This window comes from Cebus imitator, unplaced genomic scaffold (assembly GCF_001604975.1).
Source record: "Cebus imitator isolate Cc_AM_T3 unplaced genomic scaffold, Cebus_imitator-1.0 Scaffold393, whole genome shotgun sequence".
In the NCBI taxonomy this organism is placed as follows: Eukaryota; Metazoa; Chordata; class Mammalia; order Primates; family Cebidae; genus Cebus; species Cebus imitator.
The window spans coordinates 187290-212389 of record NW_016107708.1 but is presented as its reverse complement, the minus strand read 5'-3'; the positions used below and the strand labels follow the sequence as shown (position 1 = coordinate 212389).

General features: G+C 37.8%; 1 protein-coding gene across 6 annotated transcripts in view; it reads right to left on the bottom strand.

Moving 5' to 3' along the window:
* Positions 1 to 25100, bottom strand: part of WAPL (WAPL cohesin release factor) — a 99960-nt gene that overhangs the window by 17320 nt on the left and 57540 nt on the right. For 3 of the 6 annotated variants that reach the window (XM_017508518.2, XM_017508519.2, XM_037731353.1), the window contains exons 5-16: positions 21279 to 21374; positions 20743 to 20778; positions 20023 to 20175; positions 19613 to 19749; positions 18077 to 18188; positions 14400 to 14627; positions 7728 to 7839; positions 6950 to 7047; positions 5375 to 5451; positions 1860 to 2038; positions 1430 to 1545; positions 659 to 823 (exon numbers count right to left, since the gene is read on the bottom strand). In XM_017508518.2, the coding sequence (XP_017364007.1) occupies positions 659 to 823; positions 1430 to 1545; positions 1860 to 2038; positions 5375 to 5451; positions 6950 to 7047; positions 7728 to 7839; positions 14400 to 14627; positions 18077 to 18188; positions 19613 to 19749; positions 20023 to 20175; positions 20743 to 20778; positions 21279 to 21374 (1509 nt within the window). The remainder of the gene's footprint in view (positions 1 to 658; positions 824 to 1429; positions 1546 to 1859; positions 2039 to 5374; positions 5452 to 6949; positions 7048 to 7727; positions 7840 to 14399; positions 14628 to 18076; positions 18189 to 19612; positions 19750 to 20022; positions 20176 to 20742; positions 20779 to 21278; positions 21375 to 25100) is intronic. The other 3 variants (XM_017508520.2, XM_017508521.2, XM_017508522.2) reach the window with 2 other exon arrangements.

Sequence of the window (25100 nt, the reverse complement as noted above, 5' to 3'; positions counted from 1 at the left end):
CAATGGCGTGATCTCGGCTCACCGCAACCTCTGCCTCCTGGGTTCAAGCAATTCTCCTGCCTCAGCCTCCCGAGTGGCTGGGACTACAGGTGTGCACCACCATGCCCAGCTAATTTTTGTACTTTTAGTACAGACGGGGTTTCACCATGTTGACCAGGATGGTCTCAATCTTTTGACCTTGTGATCCGCCCGCCTCGCCTTGGTTTCCCAAAGTGCTGGGATTATAGGCATGAGCCACCGCACACGGCTATTTTTGTATTTTTAATAGAGACGGGGTTTCATCATATTGGTCAGGCTGGTCTTGAACTCCTGACCTCAAGTGATCCACCCACCTCGGCCTTCCAAAGTGCTAGGATTACAGTCATGAGCCACCGCGCCCAGCCTGTACCACATTTTTAATTTAATTACAAATTCTGGTTTAAAATAAGCTTTTACCCTAGAAGGTATGAATATTTAAAAAATTGGTCAGGTGTATAACAGTCCCTTTCCACCCCAGCAGAGACATGCTTCAGGAGTTCTAACTAAGAAGGCCGGGGTAGGGGTGGAGGCGGCCAGCAGTGGAAGGGCAAGACAAGGGGATAAAAGGTGCAATTGACAAAGAAATTGGACAAATGCAACAAACTGTAGTTATGAGTTTGTTTTTAAAGTGGTTGCTTACCTGCACTAAAGCCTGGACAGCATGAACTTGTCCAGCTATCCTTATGCGATCATCCCCTTCTCCAGTACAGATGGAAGAATCAAAAGAACACGATGTTTCCATGTTGACAAGACAGTGCCGATTCCGAGCACTATATTCCACTAGATTTATCAGCAGACCTAAGCCCTTCAAAAATTTTAAGAGACATGTATTATCAGAGATGAGTACTTAAAACAAATGAACACAATATACATAATTTTTATTGGCAGCTAAAAAGCTGAAAATAAGTGTTTTACCATCTTCAAAATGGCTAAAAACCATTAAGTATGAAAGGCCAAAAAATAAAGACCAAAAAGGAAAAAAAGGCCAGGCGCAGTGGCTCATGCCTGTAATCCCAGCACTTTGGGAGGCCGGAGCGGGCAGATCACCTGAGGCCAGGAGTTTGAAGACCAGCCTGGGCAACATGGCGAAACCCCATCTGTACTAAAAATACAAAAATTAGCTGGGTGTGGTGGCACAAGCCTGTAGTCCCAGCATCTGGAAGGCTAAGACAGGAGAATCACTTCAAGCAGGGAGGCAGAGGTTGCAGTGAGCCACGACGGTGCCACTGCACTCCAGCCTGGGTGACAGGGTGAGAATCTGTCTCAAAAAAAAAAAAGAAGTATGTTCCTAAGGAAATTCATGAAAACAACCACAATATTAAAGGGTTGGTTCTTAAACCCAAACTAAGGTGAACATTTTGCACACCTTACTAGATACAATACTCTTCCAGAAAAAGTCATTTCAACTTACCAGCACTCGAATATCAAATCTCTGCTCTTGAGGTAGGTACTTTGGAACCTGAAGCACACAGTTTAGCGCTGTGCCTATGAGGCCATCCTGCTCTCCTGTTTTGGTACTGCCCCACTCTGAAATAAGAAATGGATACAGGAAAATTGTTACTGATTCTTCCTTAGGACACTAATAACAGATTTATTAACATGGATATTAACTTAGGATTGTATAGTCATTCCTCTATTGAAACATACTGTTGATGCTTCCAGGTCAAGCTACTAGGCTTATAGAAATATCAACTCTTAAAAGAGATTTTTAAACCTACACGTAAGTACATTAAGACAAATCAAAAAATCACTACACCAAGAAAAGGAGAAACAAAGAAAAATAACTTGTTTTCACATGCAATATAAATCTTTCAATGAGAAAAAAATAGAAAAAATCTTACCATTATCATTAGTTAAATTGAGCAACACCCCAATGATGGCCCTCATGCAGTCCTCCACTGCTTTGCCCACATGGTTAGTTACATTCTGGTGAAGCAGAGGCTTATTACTGTCAGCTAAGCATATGCTGTCCTCAGCGCGGTTGTACTGCTGAATCAGTTCTTCACAATGTTGTAATGCTCTTAAGAGAAAATAAAATATAGATTATTATAGCAAATAATAGGTACACAACATATTTCTATTTACTTGAACCTAAAGGCTATCAGATAAAACTTCACTTTATTTTGGAAAAACCAGATACCTTAAAAAAACTACCCAAGGAATGTTAAAAATTAAACACTAATGGCAGAAGTTTGTATCTGTACTACCTACATTTACCCTAGTAATCTCTTTATTTCCGAGTTGTCTCGCATGTTATTGATCTCTCCAACAGACAGACCACAACCCTTTCTCAAACAGGGAAAACGGTTAAGAGCTAATATTGAACACTTCTGAGGTAGTAAATGTTATTGCCAATATTATGTAACAAATGTTAATGTAAAGACAAATATTAAATACTTCATCTGCATTAGAGCAAATAATTTTTATTATCTTAACTACCAATGTGACAGTATAATCATTATTTTTAAATTTAAGGTCTAACTGACATGTCTCCTTGACAGTTATCCAAGGGGATGAGCTACATACAAGTATTCTCAAGATACTACCCAAAATAACAAGGAAATATAATCCCTAAATGGTTCTAGTATTTCTAAAGACACTGTTTAAATCACCAAGTCCTCTATTTTTAAGTTCAATACAAATCAAGTAAGCTGCCTCTGTCAGTTGATTCTTCATGCATTATATAAAATGGCACAAGATTCTTAAAGAAATCGTATCTAATCTACGCCTAGTTGCCCTTTAAAACATACTGAGGAAATTCTGTAAAGGTTTCCTAATATTTTACAACCCTTTGGTCAGGAAGGTGTTCCTCATGTGTAACCTAAAATAATTTGTACTTCTGGTATTTAATGCTGGTCAGGATTACGATACTGTCATTGGTAACTCAACTGTTCTTAGACTGAGCTAAACTAGGGTTTTGAAGATAAAAGGAGGTTCAGCATATGTTATTTAATCTTTCTGTATGCTACCCCTGCATTGATCATGGTTGCTGCTGAAAAGCTTAAAAATCTAGAGATGAGTGCTCTTTTACAAACAATTCTGACCTCTACTGTCACTTCAAGACATTTGGCCTGAACTTCCTAATCACAACAAAAGAGCTAAAATGTGTCATATTAAATACTTCCATTTACAAGGCACTTGTTGGAGGTAATGAAGTATACACAAGAGGTATTTTTAAATCAGAAACAACATATACAATTTTTTTTTGTCAATTTAAAAAAGAAAATGAAATCAGAAACATTTAACTTCAATAATCCTTGGTAAGAAAGGGTAAAACATGGTAGTAAACAAGCAGAATGCATGTGGTAAGAGCACTAACTATATAGGCAGAGCACAGTAGTTCATGCCTATAATCCCTACACTTTGGGAGGTCAGGTGGGAGGATCACTTGAGTTTGAGAACAGCCTGGGCAACACAGCAAGACCCTGTATCTATTTTTTAAAAAAAGAATGCTAAATATAGATAAAATAGGCCAGGAACACCTATAATCCCAGCACTCTGGAAGGCTGAGGAGGGTGGCATCACCTGAGGTCAGGACTTTGAGACCAGCCTCGCCAACATGGTGAAACCCCATCTCTAATAAAAATACAAAAATTAGCTGGGTGTGGTGCGTATGCCTGTTGTCCCAGCTACTCAGGAGGCTGAGGCAGAACTGCTTGAACCCAGGAGGTGGAAATTGTAGTGAGCCGAGATCATGCCACTGCACTGCAGCCTGGGCGACAGAGACTCCATCTCAGAAAAATAAATAAACACAAAAATAAATTTAAAAAAGGAGATTTAAAAATCCTACAGATTAAGAAAATCTATTGAGACTAGAAATTTGAGATTACTGAAAATTAGAATATTGACTAAACATAAAATAGTAGTAAGCAACTAGATAATCAGTGGTATGAAAATGGTATTGGGTTATATTTTTTAAAAGAGTCACTTGCTTTCAGATATTGTATACTTAAGTATTTATGGATGAAATGATAATATGTAGATCTGTTTCAAATAATACAAGGGGGGAATAGATGAAAACCAGACTGGCCATGATTGATAATGTGTACATTACAGTTTATTACACTATTTATATTTGAAATCCTCCAAAATAAGAGGTTAAAAAACAGATAAATCAGAATAAGACTGCAATGGGCCTTTGGTAAGGCCAACTTCCTTTAATAAGAAAGTTGCACATATATTCAAAGACAATAAGCAATCAGAGATTTGGGAAATTAAAATTATTTTTCAAAGCAGAGATTTGGAGAAAGTTAACTTCATGTGTTACTGTTCTGGGCTAAAGGCCAGAGAAGTAGGGCAGATATTAAGAACTAGGACAGAGACAGATCATGAAGAGGCTGTGGTAATAAGATAGAACCAGGACTGGAGACATACTTGGGAATTTTACCTGCATGGAGGTGACAGCATTAGCCTAATTGTGATGAAATGTGTGTGGGAACAAAGAATGTAGAATAATTGGCCGAGCGCGGTGGCTCAAGCCTGTAATCCCAGCACTTTGGGAGGCCGAGGCGGGTGGATCACGAGGTCAAGAGATCGAGACCATCCTGGTCAACACAGTGAACCCCGTCTCTACTAAAAATACAAAACATTAGCTAGGCATGGTGGTGCGTGCCTGTAATCCCAGCTACTCGGGAGGTTGAGGCAGGAGAATTGCCTGAACCCGGGAGGCGGAGGCTGCGGTGAGCCGAGATCGCGCCATTGCACTCCAGCCTGAGTAACAAGACTGAAACTCCGTCTCAAAAAAAAAAAAAAAAAAGAATGTGGAACAGAAGTTACATACAGATATGGAAAAACAGGCCTAAATAAAGTGCAGAAGAAGGGGGCTAGAAAAGTCCATTTAAAACAAGAATGAGGACAAATGCTCTGTATTTATTATATGCCAAGTACTGTTCTAGGCTTTGCAATATTAACTAATTTAACTCATTAATACATATCAGACATAATATACAAAAGATGCTTTTAAAATAATTTAAATTTTAAAAATGTTTTTATTTTTAATATACACATATTTTAGAGTATCTACTAAGAATATATTTCTTACAAACATACAAATTCACTCATTTTACTGTAATAACGATTCTAGGTGGGTTAGATACAATTATTATCCCATTTGTAAAGAGCTTGATTTGTACATTACAAAAGTTATATAGCTGAAATTATCAAGCTGGAATCCATAGACATTTTGTGTCCAAAATCTGTACTCTTAAAACTTTAGTTACACAATATGCACCAATTCATAGAACTCAATAGAGCATTTCATAAAGGAAACTAATCCAAATTTCTTTCATTTGTGGTCAATCCAAATGTTTAAAATAAGTAACAATGTTAGTTGCTAGCTAATAAACAAAAAACTTACTTAGCTGATGAAACAATAAGTTGGGAATCTTTATATGCTATCAAGTAGCTTTGATTTTCAGGATTATGCACAGTTACCTAAAATGGAAGAATATAAAATAATTGTGGCAATCCAAAACTTTCATTCATTGACATAACATCACACTCTGCCTGGTCCCTAAAAGATACAAAGATGAGGAAAAAAACAGTCCTTGTTGTCTAAGGGAATAATTCACAACCCACAGGTTCCAGATGTAAAATAAGAAAGCTAATGTTTCAATGAAAAAATTAAGCCATCACTGTTATTATTCATTCATGATTTATTTTACACGATATATTCACTGTAACGAACTGCCAAACACATTGAATGTCAGAATAGAGCAGTCCTTAACTTACAAATAACAAATAGCAAACAAATAACATAAAGCTCTTAAGTAGATTCACTTAGAATACATTTTTACAAAGAAATATCTGTTATCTACTGTTCCCAAAGAACTGTAGAAGACATATGGAATAATTAACATTTAATCTATGCCAGAAGTTTTAAATTTATACTACACTATTTTCCCCACAGATGTTTTTAAAATAACCTGGTGAACAAATCTATGCATTCTGAAGTTAGCTGGCAACATAAATTCTAATCTATATGAAACTGGGTTAAAGTCCTTCATAAGAGTCAAAGAACAAAATATACTTACTGCAGTTCAACAGTATCGTTTTCCAAAGCCAAATATTATGACAAGCAGTGCTTATAAACAATCTGACTCAGGCTGGGCGTGGTGGTTCACGCCTGTAATCCAAGCACTTTGGAGGCCAAGGCGGGCGGATCACCTGAGGTTGGGAGTTCAAGACCAGCCTGACCAAAATGGTGAAACCCCGTCTTAAAAAAGAAAAAAATTTTGAAGAAAAAAAAAAATCTGACTCAAATAAAATCAAATAAACCAAATGCTAATAATAATTTAAAAATAAAATCTGACCACATTTAGCTATTGTTATCTGCAAACAATGTAGTCAAGCAGAAACTCACATTAAGGAAAAAACAATAAAGACTGGAGGGGCCCAGCAAGGTAGCTCATGCCTGTAATCCTAACACTTTGGGAGGCTGAAGCCAGCAGTCCACTTGAAGCCAAGAGTTTCAAGCCTAGCCTGTCCAACATGGCAAAACCCCAACTCTACTAAAAATACAAAAATTAGTAAGGCATGGTGGCACATACCTGTAATCTCAGCTAGAGAGGCTGAGGCATGAAAATTGCTTGAACCCAGGAAGTGGAGGTTGTAGTGAGTCAAGATCATGCCACTGCACTCTAGCCTGGGTGACATTTTGGCTCAAAAACTAATAAAATCTTAAAAGAAAGATTGGTATATATAAACAAGTCTGACATTTCATTTGCAGCAATAATACAGGTACTCTTAAAAAACTGCTCATTTAACTTGTTTATTAACAACTGGTTGCTAAAAAAACATGTACTGCAATTTCTATCTGGATTAAGAGAAGTGAACCCCACAGGAGTATATAAAATATCTGGCAGTCTCTCTCTTACACACACATTCACAATTAAGACTGAATACTTTTTGCCAAATTGTCATCCATACTTACACTTTCTAAAACTCGTAAACATCTCTCTGCTCCCCATAATGAGGCTACCAGTTTCTCTTCATCCTCATCTCTACTTAAATGATCCACACATTCTTTTACTAGGTGAAAAGAAACAAACATAAGTTAATATTTATCATCAATACTTAACCAATACAATACTTTTAGCTAACATTAAAAGCCATCTGTACACATGCTATGAACATGCTGGAATCTCTCTGAACACTTTTTATTCTAGGTTTTGAGATTTTGAAATATATCATACCCTGTAATTATTTCGTTTCCATAACCCCCCAATATCAAAATGTTAAAGGCCTTTTTTTTTTTTTTCCCCCTTCCCCGAGACAGAGTTTTGCTCGTTCTCCCAGGCTGGAGTACAATGGTGCAATCTCAGCTCACCACAACCACCTCCTCCTCCCAGGTTCAAGCGATTCTCCTGCCTCAGCCTCCCAAGTAGCTGGGATTAAAGGCATGTACCACTACGTCCAGCTAATTTTGTATTTTTGGTGGAGATGGGGTTTCTCCATGTTGGTCAGGCTGATCTTGAGCTCCTGACCTCAGGTGATCCGCCCGCCTTGGCCTCCCAAAGTGCTGGGATTACAGGCATGAGCCACCGTGCCTGGCCTGGCCTCTTCTTTAAATGTTAGAAATTTGCAGGACACTACTTTAAAAAACAGACACTTCCAAACTGATAAAATAACTTTTTGAAGTATGTGAATGGAGTATTTTCTTCAGGGTTTAAATAATATATAAAAACATTATACACATGTGAATATCATACCTTTATCTACAATATGATCCAGACCACCCAAAAGTCGGAGCTCTTCCTTAAACCAGTCTCCTGCTCGTTTAGAAGTAAGGGACAATAATGTCTCCATAGCTAAATGCCCAGTCTAAAAACAAGCATCATTAATGAATATTTACTTTTAGCAATTCTAAAAATTGTTTCTTTGCAAAAATTTACTGCATGCTATCAGTACAGTTTTTTAAGACTATACATAAAATTGAACTAATTTTCAATTTTATCACAACAGTATACATTTAACAAAGTTTTAAAACCAGCTTTTCATAGAGAAAATGTGCTATTACAGTAGTCTATCATTTGTCAGTTTACTATTACACATACATATAGGTACTCATTTCTACAGTACAGAGGCCAAATGTCAGACTGCTAAGTCAAAGGGTACATGTATGTTTTAACTGTTAATCAATATTAATTTGCCACAAAGGATTTAACAAGTAACACTCTCAGGAGCAAACTGTGGGAGTAGCCAGTTGCCCTGAATTTTCAAAAGCACAAGTTATCACTTAACATTTTTGTCTGAGGGTACAAAATGGTAACATACTGCTTTTAGTTGTATTTTTACAACTACATTAAACTTGACCAGTTTTTCACATATTAATTAACTATATTACTAGTATGAGATTCCTGTTTGTTATTCTTTCCGTATTTTCCTGCAAGACTGATTGTCTTTCCTTATTGTTTGGAGTATTGTGTCTATTCTGCATACAAATCCTTTGCTCACTTTAGAACTGCAAACTGACTAGTTTTAAACTGACTACTGCAGGCTTAGCAGCTCAGATATTCATCATGGGGCCATGATGACAAAACTATTCAAATAATGCTTTAGGATTACCACCAGAAGAGTACAAAAGCTAAGAGCCACATTTACTATCAGAGTAAAGTTTGTCTTTCTCTTTATTTCACTTTAGCTGTTGTTTTTCTATTTAAAGCATACAGCCACCTCCCAACAAAGAGCAATTTGGTTTCTGTTGTAATAAAGGAACTTCAGCATAACAAAAGAAATGCTTTAATTAGCAAAGATTGACAAGACCTAGTTTTTCTCCCAGTTTCTCCCCTTCAAAAGATGATCGTTCACATTATGTCCTTCAGGCCTATTTGAAAACTGCATATAAACTAGATATTTAGAAATTCAAACAACAGGTATTACCAGTATTGTATATTTACAACAGGTACAGAAGATTTTTAATCTACTTCTTTTAAAACAGTTGTTCTTGGCTGAGTGTGGTTGGTAGCTCAAGCCTGTAATCCCAGCACTTTGAGAGGCTGAGGTAGGTGGATCACCTCAGGTCAGGAGTTCAAGACCAGCCTGGCCAACATGGTGAAACCCGTCTCTACTAAAAACACAAAAATTAGCCGGGCATGGTGGTGGGCACCTGTAATCCCAGCTACTCAGGAGGCTGAGGCAGGGAGAATTGCTTGAACCCAGGAGGCAGAGGTTGCAATGAGCCAAGATCATGGCACTGTACTCTGGCCTGGGCAACAGAGCAAGACTCTGTCAGAAAAGAAAAGAAAAGAAAGAAAAGAAAAGAAAAGAAAGAAAAGAAAAGAAGAAAAGAGAAGAGAAAGAAGAGAAGAGAAGAGAAGAGAAGAGAAGAGAAGAGAAGAGAAGAGAGAAAAGAAAAAAGTAAAGAAAAGAAAAAAGAAAAAGAAAAAGAAAAGAGAAGAAAAGAAAAGAAGAAAAGAAAAAGAGAAAAGAAAAAAAGTGTGTTCTCCAAGGTGACAAATGTAGAATTAGAACCCAATACAGTACTACAAAAACAGATTCAATTCTGTCCATTTCTCATTCTGTCCCTCAAAGAATAATTTAGATTGGTTAGGTGTATTAATTCATGAGTCATACTGGAAAAGCTGAAGACTAATGAGACATTCTTTGTTTAGAAAGAAAGGTGATGGTAATTTGATATTAATAATTAAAACTTGTACCTTTTTATGCTTAAAAGGGAGTTTCATTTTTGTTTCTATTGGCATAAAAAGGATTCTTAAATGTTTTAGGCTATATTGAGTATACTGCAAGCTAGCATTTAAAAATTACCTATTATTCAAGCATGTTATTTGAAAACTTGAATAGTCCTCAGAGTTAAAGCACAGCCAAATCATTAACCAGAAAATAAGAGGATTAGGCTGTGAGATGGCTGACACCTGTAATCCCAGCACTTTGGGATGCTGAGGCACAGGATCGCTTAAGCCTGGGAGGCAGATGTTGCAGTGAGACCAGGTCACATTACTGTACTCTCCAGCCTGAGTGACAGAGTCAAACAGTCTCAAGGGGGAAAAAACAAACAAACAAAAAACACCCTGAGACAGGTCCTTCAGGAGGCATTCCAGGACAAGGCATTGTTATCAGAGGAGATGACATCTCCATTCATGTTTTACTGTCCCTAAAACCTTCCAATGGGACAAGATGTGGAGGTGGAAGACAGTCATATTGATAATCCTGACCCTGTGTGGATCTAGGTTAACGTGTGTGTCTTCATTTTTAACAAAAAAAAGTTTTAAAAGTTAAAAAATGAATTTTGAAAGAAAAAAAGCTCATAGAATATTTTTGTTTAGTATACAATGTTTTAAGCTAAGTGTTATTATAGAAGAGTCAAGAGTTAAACAGTGTAGCCAGAGTGTACAGTGTTTATCAAGTCTACAGTGGTGTGCAATAATGTCCTAGGCCTTCATGTTCACTCACCACTCACTCACTGACTGACACAGAGCAACTTCCAGTCCTGAAAGCTCTACTCATGGCAAGTGTCTATATAGGTTTATCTTTTTAAATCTTTTATACCTTACTTTTACTGTACCTTTTTTGTGTTTAGGTGCACAAATTTTGCCACCACTGTGTTCCAGTTGCTTGCAGTGTTCAATATAGCAACATACTGTACAGGTGTGCACCCTAAAAGCAACAGGCTGTACCACATGTAGTACAGCCTGCTGCTTTTAGGGTGCAAATCTGTACAGTCTAGATGTGTAGTAGACCATAACTTTTAGGTCTGTGTAAGTACACTCTGATACTCATACAACAACAAAATCACCTAATGATTCATTTTCAGAACACATCTGTCATTGAGCAAAGCATGGCTATACTACTATTTTAAATTATCTTTTCATGGCACATCAGCAATACCAATATATTCAAGAAATTAAGCAACTAGTAACAAAACTAATGTGTAGAAGATATTCATTGTACAAAACAACATGGTAAATCCACTGTACAATTTAAAACAAACAATACTCAAGAATAGTTAATGTTAGGGAGAAAAAAGAGGAATCCTAAAATTGACAGCTGTGCTCTGGCTTCATCATATGAATAAAAAAAGTTGTTTTATCTAATACAGTAAAGTTTTTATTCTGGTATTTATCATCCTAATAAATTCAACAAAACACAAGACAAATTAAATTACCAAGTTTATCATGTTATTTAACGGCATACCTGAAATGAACCTAAATGTTGAACATAGGAGACAAAAAAATAAAGGCACATTCACCCAACTATGTAGGCAATTAAAAATTATAAGCTCAAATTTATTCTTTTATAGTATGAAAAAATGAGTAGACATTTGTAAANAAAAAAAAAAAAAAAAAAAAAAAAAAAAAAAAAAAAAAAAAAAAAAAAAAAAAAAAATCACTGTAAAAACGGTATAAATAAATAAAAATTATAAATGTTTTGGCCAGGCGCAGCAGCTCATGTCTGTAATCCCAGGAAGGCTGAGGTGGGCAGATCACCTGAGTTCAGGAGTTCAAGACCAGCTTGGCCAACATGACAAAGCCCCATCTCTACTAAAAATAAAAAAAATTAAAAAAAAATAGCTGGGCATGGTGGCATACACATGTAATCCCAGCTATCCGGGAGGCTGAGGCATGAGAATAGCTTGAACCCGGGAGGCGGAGGCTGCAGTGAGCCGAGATCACACCACTGGAATCCAGCCTGGGTGACAGAGTGAGACTTCATCTCAAAAAAGAAAAAAAGTTAAGAAGTTTTAAATGTAGTATACAGATGGTATGATGACATGGAGGATCACAGATTTGCCATCTGAGTGCAACATCTCTCTCCACAATCTTATAAAGTGAAATGTACTGAATACATGTCAGTTTTGTATTTTGCTGTTTAAAGTTAAACTGCTCTCCCATCTTCCACCTTAACCAGAATCTATTACCACCTCTACCCTAATTAAAACAGAATAGAGCAAGAGCCTTAAGTCACATCTAGCTAGCACAAAGCATTCTATACATTTTTTGTGGCAAATGCTGCAGTCTTCAGTTAAATAATGGGGAGACACTGGCTTTTTTTTTTTTTTTTTTTTTTTGAGACATAGTCTTACTCTGTCACCCAGGATGGAGTGCAGTCACGCCAATCCCGGCTCACTGCAACCTCTACTTTGCCTCCTAGGTTCTAGGTTCAAGCAATTCTTGTGCCTTCACCTCCCCAAGTAGCTGGGAATACAGACACTCACCACGAGGTCCAGCTATAATTTTTATATTTTTAGTAGAGAGAGGGTTTCACCATATTGGCAGAACTCCTGGTCTCAGGTGATCCGCCCACCTCGGACTCCCAAAGTACTGGGATTACAGCTGTGAGCCACATCACTGGCCTGAGATCTGATTAACATCTGTTCTGGGAAAGCCTCTAAAATTTCTGGTTTACCCATTTTTCCTTGTGTAAAATCAGGTACTTACTGTATATCCTAACCTGAGGTCAAACAACTTAATGTACTTCAATGGCCCTACACATCTATTCTGGATTATACTTTCCCTGTGGCATATAAACCCTGGATGTGGGGGTAATAGCATGGGGATCCCAAGACACAGACACAGCTTTTGATTATAAGTCCCTACTAAATGTTTCTTTCTGAAAAACTGGATTTGTCACTCTTCAGTTTCTCAGCTTCCTTGGACTTTGGGGGTACGTTTGCATAGACAATAACAAATGTTTACTGCGGTTTTGATGTTGGAAATGTCTGAAAACCAGGTTATTATGTAATAAACACTCTTATTTTTTCCAAAATCACAAGCGAATTATCTTCTACTGGCCTAGAAACCATTGGAACATTATTGATTCTATAAGTAAAAAAGCCAGAAGAAAGCAGAACTGAAATAAAGCAAAAATGGCATAGCTATCTCACACATGGTGCATTGTGATGAGCATAAGAGCAGCTACTGGCCATGACTGTATTATAAGGAACACCACCTCAGGGGAGGTGAGGTGCCTAAGAGTCTTCCTTGAGGTGTCTTCAGGATTCTTCAGGTTCCATGAAACAGACAACCTGAGGTACTTTGGAATAAATACATTGTAGATGCCTACTCATTCAAAATGGCAGTTGTGGCGGGAGTGGTGGCTCACGCCTGTAATTCCAACACTTTGGAGGCTGAGGTGACATCGCTTGAGCCCAGGAGTTTAAACCCAGCCTGGGCAACGTGGTGAAAACCCCATCTCTACTAAAAATACAAAAGTTAGCCAGATATGGTGGCATACACCTGTAGTCCTAGCTACTTGGGGGGCTGAGGTGGGAGGATCACTTGAGCCCAGGGGCTTGAAGCTGCAGTGAGCCATAACTGTACCACTGCACTCCAGCCTGGGTGACATAGCAAGACCCTGTCTCAAAAAATAATAATTATTATAAATTAAAAAAGAAAATGGCAGACGTAAATCTTCTGAAGTTTTTATTCCTGAAATCCATGGAGAATAAGAATTCAAATTCCTAATAGCCTAAATGTAGTTCTACCTTTTTTTTTTTTTTTTTTGAGATGGTCTTGCTCTGTCACCCAGGCTGGCGTGCAGTGGTACAACCTTGGCTTACTGCACCCTCAAACTCCCTGGGCTCAGGAGATTCCCCCAACCTAGGCCTTCTGAGTAGCTGGTACTATGGGTGCACACCACCATGTCCAGCTAATTTTTTTTTGTATTTTCTGTAGCGATGGGGGTTTTGCCATGTTGCTCAGGCTAGAACCAAACTCCTAGGTTCAAGAAATCCACCTGCCTTGGCCTCTCACAACACTGATATTGTAGGCATGAGCCACTGCACCTGGCCCCCTTTTATTTTTTCTTAAAAAATAAAATAAAAAATTGGCCTGGCGTGGTGGCTCACGCCTGTAATCCCAGCACTTTGGGAGGTCGAGGCGGGTGGATCACGAGGTCAAGAGATCGAGACCATCCTGGTCAACATGGTGAAACCCCGTCTCTACTAAAAATACAAAAAATTAGCTGGGCATGGTGGCGCGTGCCTGTAATCCCAGCTACTCAGGAAGCTGAGGCAGGAGAATTGCCTGAACCTAGGAGGCGGAGGTTGCGGTGAGCCGAGATCGCGCCATTGCACTCCAGCCTGGGTAATAAGAGTGAAACTCTGTCTCAAAAAAAATAAATAAATAAATAAATTAAATTAAATTAAATTAAATTAAATAAAAAATAAAGAGAGAAGGATTAGGCAAAATGCAACAGAAAATGTGCAACAATTTACCGGGCAAAAAAACCTAAAAGCACATAAACTAGTTTAGGAAGTTCAGGTATGGAATGAAATTATACTCAGAGCTAAACCTGAGAATTTGCCAAACTGTAAACCAAGGTTAGAAGTTAAATAATTTGCTCACAGTCACCCAGCTATTGCAACTAACCGAAGACTTTCTGAAAGTAATTCTCATCTTAGAAGGAAGGAAGAAGAAACCTACCGTTATATTTTCTAGATCAAGATGCTTATTGTGTACAGTTTCACAGAGTCTTCGGATTTTTTCTTTAATTTTGTTCATGTCTTTTTCATTCAGTAGCTTGGCTGACGAAGCATCTTGTTCCAGTTCCAAAAGTCGAATCATGAGATCTAAGCTAGCTCTATCAAGATCCATGTTCAAACGATCTCTACTCAGTATATACATGAGGGCAGCTGTACAGAGGGACAGATTCTTCAACAGACCAAAAAAAAGGAAAAGAAAAAAGTTCATGTGAGCAACTCCTGACAATCTCAAGAAATAAGACTGTTAATGACTTTTGCTTACAAGTTAAAATGCCTAAAACTTATATTACTGACGATGTTGGAAACTTTAAAAATGTTTTATTCAGTGGTCCCGCCAATAATATTCTGAAGAAACATGCTTAAAAAATGAAATGCTGTTGCTTAAAATTATCCTTTCAGTGGACCCTCCATACATGAATGCCTGAAAGCTGTAAGAGTATAAGCTGAGTTACATATTTCTTTGGCTATTCTGTGCTAAATGAAGAGTTTATAGAACATCTTTACAGACCTGTGTGTGTGTATGTGCATAAATTCTATTATGATATACCTCACTTTTTTTCTGAGGCAGGGTTTCACTTTGTTACACAGGCTGAAGTGCAGTGGCACGATCTCAGCTCACTGTCGCCTTGGCCTTCTGGACTCAAACAATCTTCCCCGCCTCAGCCTCACAAGTAGCTGAGACAACTGGCATGAGCCACCATGCCCAGCTGACTTTTTTTGTATTTTTGTAGATGGGGTTTCACTATGTTGCCCAGGCTGGTCCTAAACACCTGAAGTCAAAGCGATTCACCCACCTTGGCTTCCCAAATTGCTAAGATTATAGGCATGAGCCACCATGCCCAGCCTATTCTTTATGATATAGTAGACAGTCATATTTCAGTTTAAAATCAATAACTAAAGGCTGGGTGCGGTGCCTCACACCTGTAATCCCAGCACTTTGGGAGGCTGAGGCGCGCGGATCACGAGGTCAAGAAATGGAGACCATCCTGGCCAACATGGTGAAACCCCGTCTCTACTAAAAAAACAAAAAATGCTGGGCATGGCGGCACACACCTGTAGTTCCAGCTACTCAGGAGGCTGAGGCAGGAGAATTGCTTGAACCCAGGAGGCGGAGGTTGCAGTGAACCGTGATGGCGTCACTGCACTCCAGCCTGGCACCTGTCGACAGAGTGAGACTCTGTCTCAAAAAAAATCAATAACTGAAATAATAATTTTAAGTCTGTATCAAACCCTTAACATTTTTTCCCCCTGCAAAACACAGCTGTGTTTACATCTGTATGTAAACCCAGGACGCTGAATGACATATATTAGCATTTCTTTAAAATAAACCAATCGCCAGGTCTGGTGGCTCATGCCTGTAATCCCAGCACTTTGGAAGGCCAAGGTGGGTGGACCACCTGAGGTCAGGAGTTCAAGATCTGCCTGGTCAACATGATGAAACCTCGTCTCTACTAAAAATACAAAAAAAATTAGCTGGACATGGTAACGAACGTCTGTAATCCCAGCCACTCCGGAAGCTGAGGCAGGAGAATTGCTTGAACCCGGGAGGCAGAGGTTGCAGTGAGCCAAGATTGCACCACTGCACTACAGCCTGGGTGACAGAGCGGGACTCTGTCTCAAATAAAATAAAATAAAACATCAGGGAAGGATAATCTTAGGAGAAATACCTAATGAAGGTGACGGGGAGATGGAGGCAGCAAACCACCATGGTATGTGTATATCTATATAACAATCCTGCAAGATCTGCACATGTACCCCAGGACTTAAAAGTATAATAAAATAAATAAAATAAAATACAAAAATTAGCCAGGTGTGGTGTGGCAGGCGCCTGTAGTCCCAGTTACTTGGGAGGCTGAGTTGTAAGGATTGCTTGAAAAAATAAACCAATCAATTCTAGGTGAACAAAATAATTTTTTAAATAATTAATAAAATGTACCAAAATCACTCAGATCAGGTAGTTAAGTTAGCACATTCTACATATTTTTTTTTTAATTTTTTTTTTTTTTTTGAAAGAGTCTCACTCTGTCACTGAGGCTGTAGTGCAGAGGCATAATCTCAGCTCACTGCAACCTGAGCCTCCAGGGTTCCGGCAATTCTTGTGTCTCAGCCTCCTGAGTAGCTAACATTACAGGCACACACCACCAAGTCTGGTTAGTTTCTTCTATTTTTAGTAGAGATGGGGATTCACCATGTTGCCCAGGCTGGTCTTGAACTCCTGAGCTCAGGCAATCTGCCCACCTTGACCTCCCAAAGTGTTAGGATTACAGGCATGAGCTGGCACAGTCAGCCAGCACACTCTATTTATACAATCTAAAAATACTGAAGGTGAAGTATTTTAGATAAATGTGAATATAAAATAAGGTCTTACACTTAGGATATTCCAATACTTGAGATATTCTGTTCTTACACTTATTTCAACATACAGAAAATACAACTATCTAAAGATTTAAACTTTGAGTCCCTAGAAGTATAGAAGCATCAGACCAGGTGTCTGATTAAAAGTTTATACAGCAAATTATTTTTGGAAAATAGAATGCCATAGTAAAGGCCATGGGGGAACCACTGCCCTTAAAATCACACACTGTAATGCCTCAGTCCCCTGTTAACTGCATAATAAAGCAAACAAAGTCTCTTTTCTGTTTGTTTTTAAGAGATGAGCTCTCACTAGGTTTCCCAGAATGGATCTGAACTCCTGGGCTCAAGAAATCCTCCCACCTTTGTCTCCAGAGTAGCTGGGACTTACAAGTGGACACCCCCCTGCCAGCAACAAATTACTTTTTTTTTTTTGAGACAGAGTCTCCGTTTCCCAGGCTGGAGTGCAGTGGCAAGATCTCGGATCACTGCAACCTCTGACTCTCAGGTTCAAGTGATTCTCTTGCTTCCGCCTCTAGAGTAGCTTGGACTGCAGGCGCGTGTCACCATGTTGGCCAGGCTCATCTCAAACTCTTGACCTGAGGTGATCCGCCCTCTTTGGCCTCCCAAAGTGCTGGGATTACAAGCATGAGCCAAGACGCCTGGCCCAGAAGATGCAGTATTAAATTAATTCTGTATTACCTAATCCATTTTTAGAACATAATTTCTTTAACAAAAATATTGCAAGGCCATGTCAAAATACTACTAATGATAATAATTAGCAATGATGATTACTTTCTAATTTTGGAAAATATAAACCTAATTACTTTTGTTATGTTTGCTTTATTATTAAGCAAAAACATCAAAGGCAAGGAAAATGAAGAATTTATTCCTTATCACAATAAGCCTATGTTCCAGAGTCAACAATGAACAAAAATGTTTCTAAAAAAATTAAAGCTGCATTTCCAAATCGGTTTGCTTTCTGATTATTGGGAAAATCATGCTTACAAAATTCAATATCAGTATGCTACATTAGCAAAAATAACAAAATAAAATTTTAATAGTATAAAATGACAAATTAAGAAAAAATGTTTTCATGAGAAATTAAGTATTAAGCAAAAAGCTTCTGACCATAAGTACTACAAATTTAGCAAATAAAATGAACTCAATCTATAATTAGGATATATTTATAGAATATTCAGTGAAGACATTTTTTGATAGCCATACAGCCTAGTAGTTTTCTCAATCTCAGAAAGTTAAAAATACCTGGTGGTGCTGGGAATCATCCAAGGTTTTAAAGACCATTGCTACCATCCCATGTGCTCTCAGATGCATTCGAAAACTGGGCATGGCACATTTAGTAGCCAAGCTAATAACACTAGAAGAAAATAGAGTAGGTTAGGGGAACTGGAAACAGCTAGCACATTAATTTTTAGTTTGTATAATACCATAACCAGCAAATAGGAAGGGTGTAAAAGGGTCAAAGCACTGCCCATACATCAACACAATATAAAAACCAGAGGCAAAACACATTATTAAAAATATACTGGTGCCTAGTATGTGATTAGGTACACTGTATTTTTAAAAAATAACATAATTGTCTTTAGTGCATTCTTTACATTACTACTATCATTAAAAGCTTAAACTCTGACAAACATTTCATAATACTTCTAATAAAAATTAGAATTAATTACATTTGATTGAATATACTCCAAATGACTCAAAAATTCAATCAAAATTACAGTATTCAATCAATTCATTAGGGAATACAAAAGATCACCTTTTTATTTTGAGCATTTGGGTGTAAATGTAAGCACTCAGACCACAACATGCTTAAATAAATCTAATTTATTACTTGAACATCAAAGGTAAAAATAACTTAAAAGATTCTTTTTTAAAAATTATTTATTTTCTTTCTGGTATTTTTTCTTCCTTTTTCTGGAGACAGAGCCTCACCTCACTCTATCATCCAGGTCAAGCCATCCTGCCACATCAGCCTCCCAAGGAGCTGAAACTACAGGCACATGCCACCATGACTCACTTTTTATTTTTTATAGACACAGGGTCACATTATGTTACCCAAGGTGGTCTCGAACTCTTGGACACATGCAATCCTCTCAACTTGGCCTCCCAAAATGCTGGGATTACAGGTATGAGCCACCACACAGGACAAAAAGATGCTTTAGCATGTTGTTCTTATTTTTTAAACACTTAAGAACTGAAGCCTATGCTATGCTGAAAAGGCTATGATCACCCAGCTTTCCCTCTACCATGTAGAACCAAATTCTTGATAAAGAAATGGATAGCTCTGGCCGGATGAGGTGACTCACACCTGTAATCCCAATATTTTGGGAGGCTGAGCAGGTGGATCACAAGGTCGGGAGTTCAAGACCAGCCTGACCAACATAGTGAAACCTCATCTCTACTTAAACTACAAAAAAGTAGCTGGGTGTAGTGGCTCATGCCTGTAATCCCAGCTAACCAGCTACTCAGGAAGCTGAGGCAAGAGAATCACCTGAACCCAGGAGGTGGAGGTTGCTGCAAGTGGAGATGGTACCATTGCACTCCAGTCGGGGTGACAGTGTGAGAAACGAGAAAGGAGAGGAGAGGAAGAAAAGGAAAGGAAGAGAGCGGAAGGAAGAAAGGGAGGGAGGGAGGGTGGGCAGGCATTTTAACATATCACTGGCTATATATACTATACACATCACATAACAAAATAAAGAATGTCTGGCTTTTTGGACAATACACAGTTGAAAAAATTTAATACAGCATGTACACAATTGTAAAATATAAAAATCTTACCTAAGGCAACGCGTGTTTAGAGGCTGAGTGCTCTTTAAGCCACTTAACAAGTACTCAATGTCATCAGTAAACTCTTGATTTTCACCAAATTCTACGACATCATTGAAGTGCTTCACGTGCTGAACAACAGTATATAACTGTGAAAAAAAAAAAAAAAAAAAAAACGTTCACCCCCTTTTAACTATGAACTATTTAAATCTGTGGGCTCACTGTACTTTATATAAGTGCATAAAATAGTTTGTTAGATGGCAACAAAAATATTTTTAGAACAATGATGATGGTAGGACAAAAGAAGTTTGTGGTTCAAAACTGGGTATCAGTATATTGATACTTGTTGAAGATATTAAAAGGCTAAACGTTACATACAAAAATCTATTAACATGCAGTAAACACTGTATATGGCTGCTTACTTCTTTGTCTTCTCGTCTGCATTTCAGTGCAGTAACTATATCTTGGTAGGGCTGAGTAGGTATTGTCACAGTTTTTATCACTTTGGATGGTGGTGCAGGAGCCTTAAAAACTCCATCATCTTTTTGATTTGGTTCCTTTGAAGACAGCCTCACCTATTAATAAAGGTATTAAATTAGTTGTTCTAAATAAATATACAAAAATAGGAACATCTCACCTATCTGGCAAATTCAGCTTCAAAAAAAGTAAATAAAGCTTTTTAAAAAAAGGGAATGGGGAGGCCTCTCAAAGGTCTCTTTAGAAATATTTTGAATTTCATGCACTATCAGGTAAGACATATGTATGTCTACATACACAAGAACCACTCAAGGATTCTTTCTGGTCTTTTTTAAACTTTTTATTTCACACAATTTGTTGTCTCTAGTACCATGAGAAAGATTACAGAACCACAACTGCATGCAAAAATAGCTTTCATAAGCAGAAAGGGGCAGGACAGAAAAACTAAAGTCAAAAGAATTTTAACATCACAAGAGTGTGAAAAGAGTTTAGGGCAGAAATAAATAGCTGTAACAGGAGCATGATATATTACTACTAATATACAAAATGATTTCTTTATACTATCAAGAGGAGTCTAATCAGTTTACGAAGACTGGGAACTGTACATTATATATTAGAAAAACTTCTATCCCCAAATTATTTGTTGTTATAAAGAACTAATTTACCTGATAACCCCAGATGACTGAAGCTTTACTGTTAACCTAGAAATCATGTATGATACTATCAGTCATTCTGGAGAAAATAAGTTGCTAAGAATCTTTTTCCTAATGTTTTGGATTGAAAAGTATTACTGGAATACAGAAAGAAATTTGCCTCTGAAAAGCAAATTAAGCACGGAAAGCCACTTAGAAATACACATAGGATGCAATATACAATATACCTCTTATACAAACATGAAATATGGACAATCTTGCTCTTAAACACTAAATACTATAAATTCCATGAAATGTGGGTCATGAGTAACAAGAGTCTTAATTTTTATGGCTTTCATTTTTAACCTGGCAGCACTAGAATTTCTGCTATCTTACCGACAACCCTCAGTTTTCCAATGAATTAAACTGAAACTACTGTTTTAGTAAAGAAGGTCAAAATAAACTGTTAAATAGGGAAGTCAAAGATTTACAAATTGTGAATTAAAAGAGTAACTGCTTAATTTATAGCTTATTAAAAAACACAAAATAAGTAAGTACAGTTCACTTACTGTGACACTCTGAGGTTTTACTACTGGTGGTCCAGGCAGTTCTTCTGAATCTGGATGATTCCAATGTCTGGCATTATATACAGCTTTTGTGGGTGACTAGAGAAATGAGAGAAAGATCAACTGCTTCCATCCTTATAAAAGACTCAATAAACTAAAAATCATAAAGAATCATTTATATGCATAAACGTGTATCCTAGAAACAGCAGGACAGATGCTATCTAGGTATAGTCCCACCATAATTTCCATTCCCATGCCTTTAGCAAATAAAATCACTGTAGGACTAGGTCACAATATCAGCAATTAGCGCTCTGAGCAACTATGACTAACCAAGAAAAGATAGCACTTGAAAGTAAACCTAGGCAGGGCATGGTGGCTAATGTCTGTAATCCAGTACTTTGGGAAGCCAAGGCGAGTGGATCACTTGAGGTCAGGAGTTTAGGTTGAGACCAGCCTGGCCAACATGGTGAAACTCCATCTCTACTAAAAATAACAAAAAATTAGCCGAGCGTGGTGGTGCACGCCTGTAATCCCAGCTACTTGAGAGGCTGAGGCAGGAAAATCACCTGAACCTGGGAGGCAGAGGTTGCAGTAAGCTGACATTGCTCCACTGCACTCCAGCCTGGGAGACAGAGTGAGACTCCGTCTCAAAAAAAAAAAAAAAAAAAGTAAGTAAACCTCTTCCTAGGCTTGTACTGACTAAGTAATCAACACATTTAATTCAACATGGGTTGGGCATGATGGCTCCTGCCTGTTAATCCCAGCACTTTGGGAGAGTGAGGCAGAAAGATCGCTTGAGTCCAGGAGTTTAAGACCAACCTGGGTGACAAAGCAAGACCCCATCTCAAAAAATTTAAAAAAAGAAAAAGTAATGATGATAATAATAGTTCAACATGTTCTTTGGCAAAACTTTATTCTTCATACTAATGATTCAGGCCTCACAATCTTCCAACAATGGGAATCCAGCAGTTTATGACAGATAATGCAGTCATTTAAAGCAAACCACTGCAGCCAGATGTATGCTGCCACTCAAAAGTTCTCAATTCTGTTTAGAATACATATACCACATATTCTAAGACACAGTGGGATCCAAAAAAAAGTACCATGTAATAACATGCACGATTTCTGCAGCAAAATGTCACACTAAGCAGGACAAAGATGTAAAGTCCCTCACATCAATTCAGGTTATTGTGCTGCCCTATCAATTTACTTAAACTCATAGGGGGCATTTTCAGTTTTAACACTGAATTTCAGAATTGAGAACAGATGACAGAAAACCTACAAAATCAAATCAAGGAAAAGAACAAAACCCTCACTTTCAATAGAAAATGCAGAATTACAAAGATTGACAAGACAGAAAGGTAACACCTCATTCTATCTTCTACAAAAGTGACGTTAAATTGTTTTGAAGTTCAAATAAATGGTGTGGTCATAAACCATTTCTTTCTTTCATAAACAGAGAGATTTTCTTTCATAAATGGAGAAATTTTCTGTTTATGAAACTAATCTTATTTTCAGTACAACACAAAAATAAGTGGAAAAACAATATTTCAAGACTGTCCATATATCTACATTAAAAAAGCAGCTATCTCCCCTTACTAGCTGCAGTGAAGCAACACAATTAGCATTAAGCATTAGTGTGACCTAATGGTTAGCTTTTTATATGTTATCTTTAGTAAGGCAGAAAAACCTCATTTGTATTGTGTATACAAACCCATCACTCTTATATGCCAGGTTTGCATAATATGATGATGCAGTAGCAATCTGAAACAATTTATGCACTCATGCAATGGCTCAGAATGGTTTCCTGAGGCACGAAACATAAAGTGGACACAATTTTATGTGATTAAAACTTACCTCTCTATTCCTTCCACTCTTTTCAAAGACCAGCTATATAATGCGTGTGTCTGCTAGTTATGGATCCCTGATTTGAACTACCTTTAGTACCGCATGCATACTCAGAGCCCAGGCTTTCCTAACAGCCTTTTGGTAAGAACAAGTGCCTTAAAGCTCAAGCATTTCACTTCTTTTTAGAAAGCACTGACTAGGCTAGACGCAGTGGCTCACACCAGTAACTGCAGCATGCCTGTAGTCCAAGGCAGGAAAATCACTTGAAGTCAGTTGTTCAAGACCAGCCTGGGCAACAAAATAAGACCCTTTCTCTAACAAAAAATAAAATTTAAAAAACAAAAAGAAATTACAAAAAAAAAAGGCATTGATGGCTGAGTGGCTCACGCCTGTAATCCCAGCACTTTGGGAGGCCAAGGCAGGAGGATCACCTAAGGTCAGGAGTTCAAGACTAGCCTGGCCAACATGGTGAAACCCTGTCTCTAACAAAACAAACAAACAAAAAAACAAAAGCACTGACTACAGGTAATAATCTAGTTACCTAGTTCCATAGCTAACAATATATTAGGGTGGCTCAAAGTTCTAAATTAAAACACTGCAAGGAATACCTGAAAGAGTATGTGCTTTGTAAGTATTAAATACTATTGATAATAATTGTTATGTGATGATGCTGCTCAGTGTAAGTCTAACACATTTGTAAGAAAACAGAAATACATAGCCTAACTACCTAATAAAGAATATGATAAACAAATAGGATAACTGATGTGTCTAGGATAATAGGATAACTCATCTCAAAACTCCTTGAAGCATAATGGTATATGACTGAATAGCTTATATTAAAAGGTCATATTAAAGGAACATTTGGTTATGCTGTTGAACAAGGCGATTTAGTAACACTATTAGATTTAAAGCTTTTGATGATGCTTTACCATTTTAATACTAATGAGCAATATAAAGGGAAGAAGTCCAATAAGAACTTTTTCTTGACTTTTATTTCAATTACAAGACTAATATAGGATTTATTAAGGGAGGAGGGATACTGGAGACACATCCTTCTAACTAAAAATTAAAATAAGTACTATCTGTATATGGCTAACATACACAGATGGCAGAGAGTGGAAGAAACAGGGAAAGAGAAAAAGGAACACTGACTGAGCTTTTTATATCATTCCAAAACAGTACAATAATTCCGCATGCTCATAAGTGAATTGTGTATGTGAAGCACACAACAGTGGTATGTCATATACAGTACTAACTTCACTCAATGAAAGTGATTGTGTATGTACATGTAAAAATAGCATACAGCAATCAACTTTCCATGGAAAATCAAAAATCACCCTTACCACTTAGCAAACTAGCTAAATGTTAACAGCATCATTCTGATTGCATCACCAGGCTTGACTTTAATCTTGCTAATTTTATTCTGGTTTGAAAAGCAGATACAGGGCCAGGCAGAGTGGCTCATGACTATAATCCCAGCATTTTGGGAGGCTGAGGCAAGGTGGATCACTTGAGGTCAGGAGTCAGAGACTAGCCTGACCAACATGGTTAAACTATCTCTACTAAATACATAAACTTGGCCAGGCATGGTGGTGGGTGCCTGTAATGCCAGCTACTTGAGAGGCTGAGGCAGGAGAATCCCTTGAACCCAGAAGGCAGAGGTTGCAATAAGCCAAGATTGTGCCAATGAACTTCAGACTGGGCGACAAAAAAGTGGCTCATGATTGTAATCCTAGCATTCTAGGAGGTCAAGGCAGGCGGATCACATGAGGTCACGAGTTCAAAACCAGCCTGGCCAACATTGTGAACCCCATCTCTAATAAAAATATTTTTAAAGTTAGTGGGGTGTGGTGGTAGGCATCTGTAATCCCAGCTACTCAGGAGGCTGAGGCAGGAGAATTGTTTGAACCAGGGAGGCAGAGGTTGCAGTGAACAGAGATCCCGCCATTGCACTCCAGCCTGGGCAATAAGTGTGAA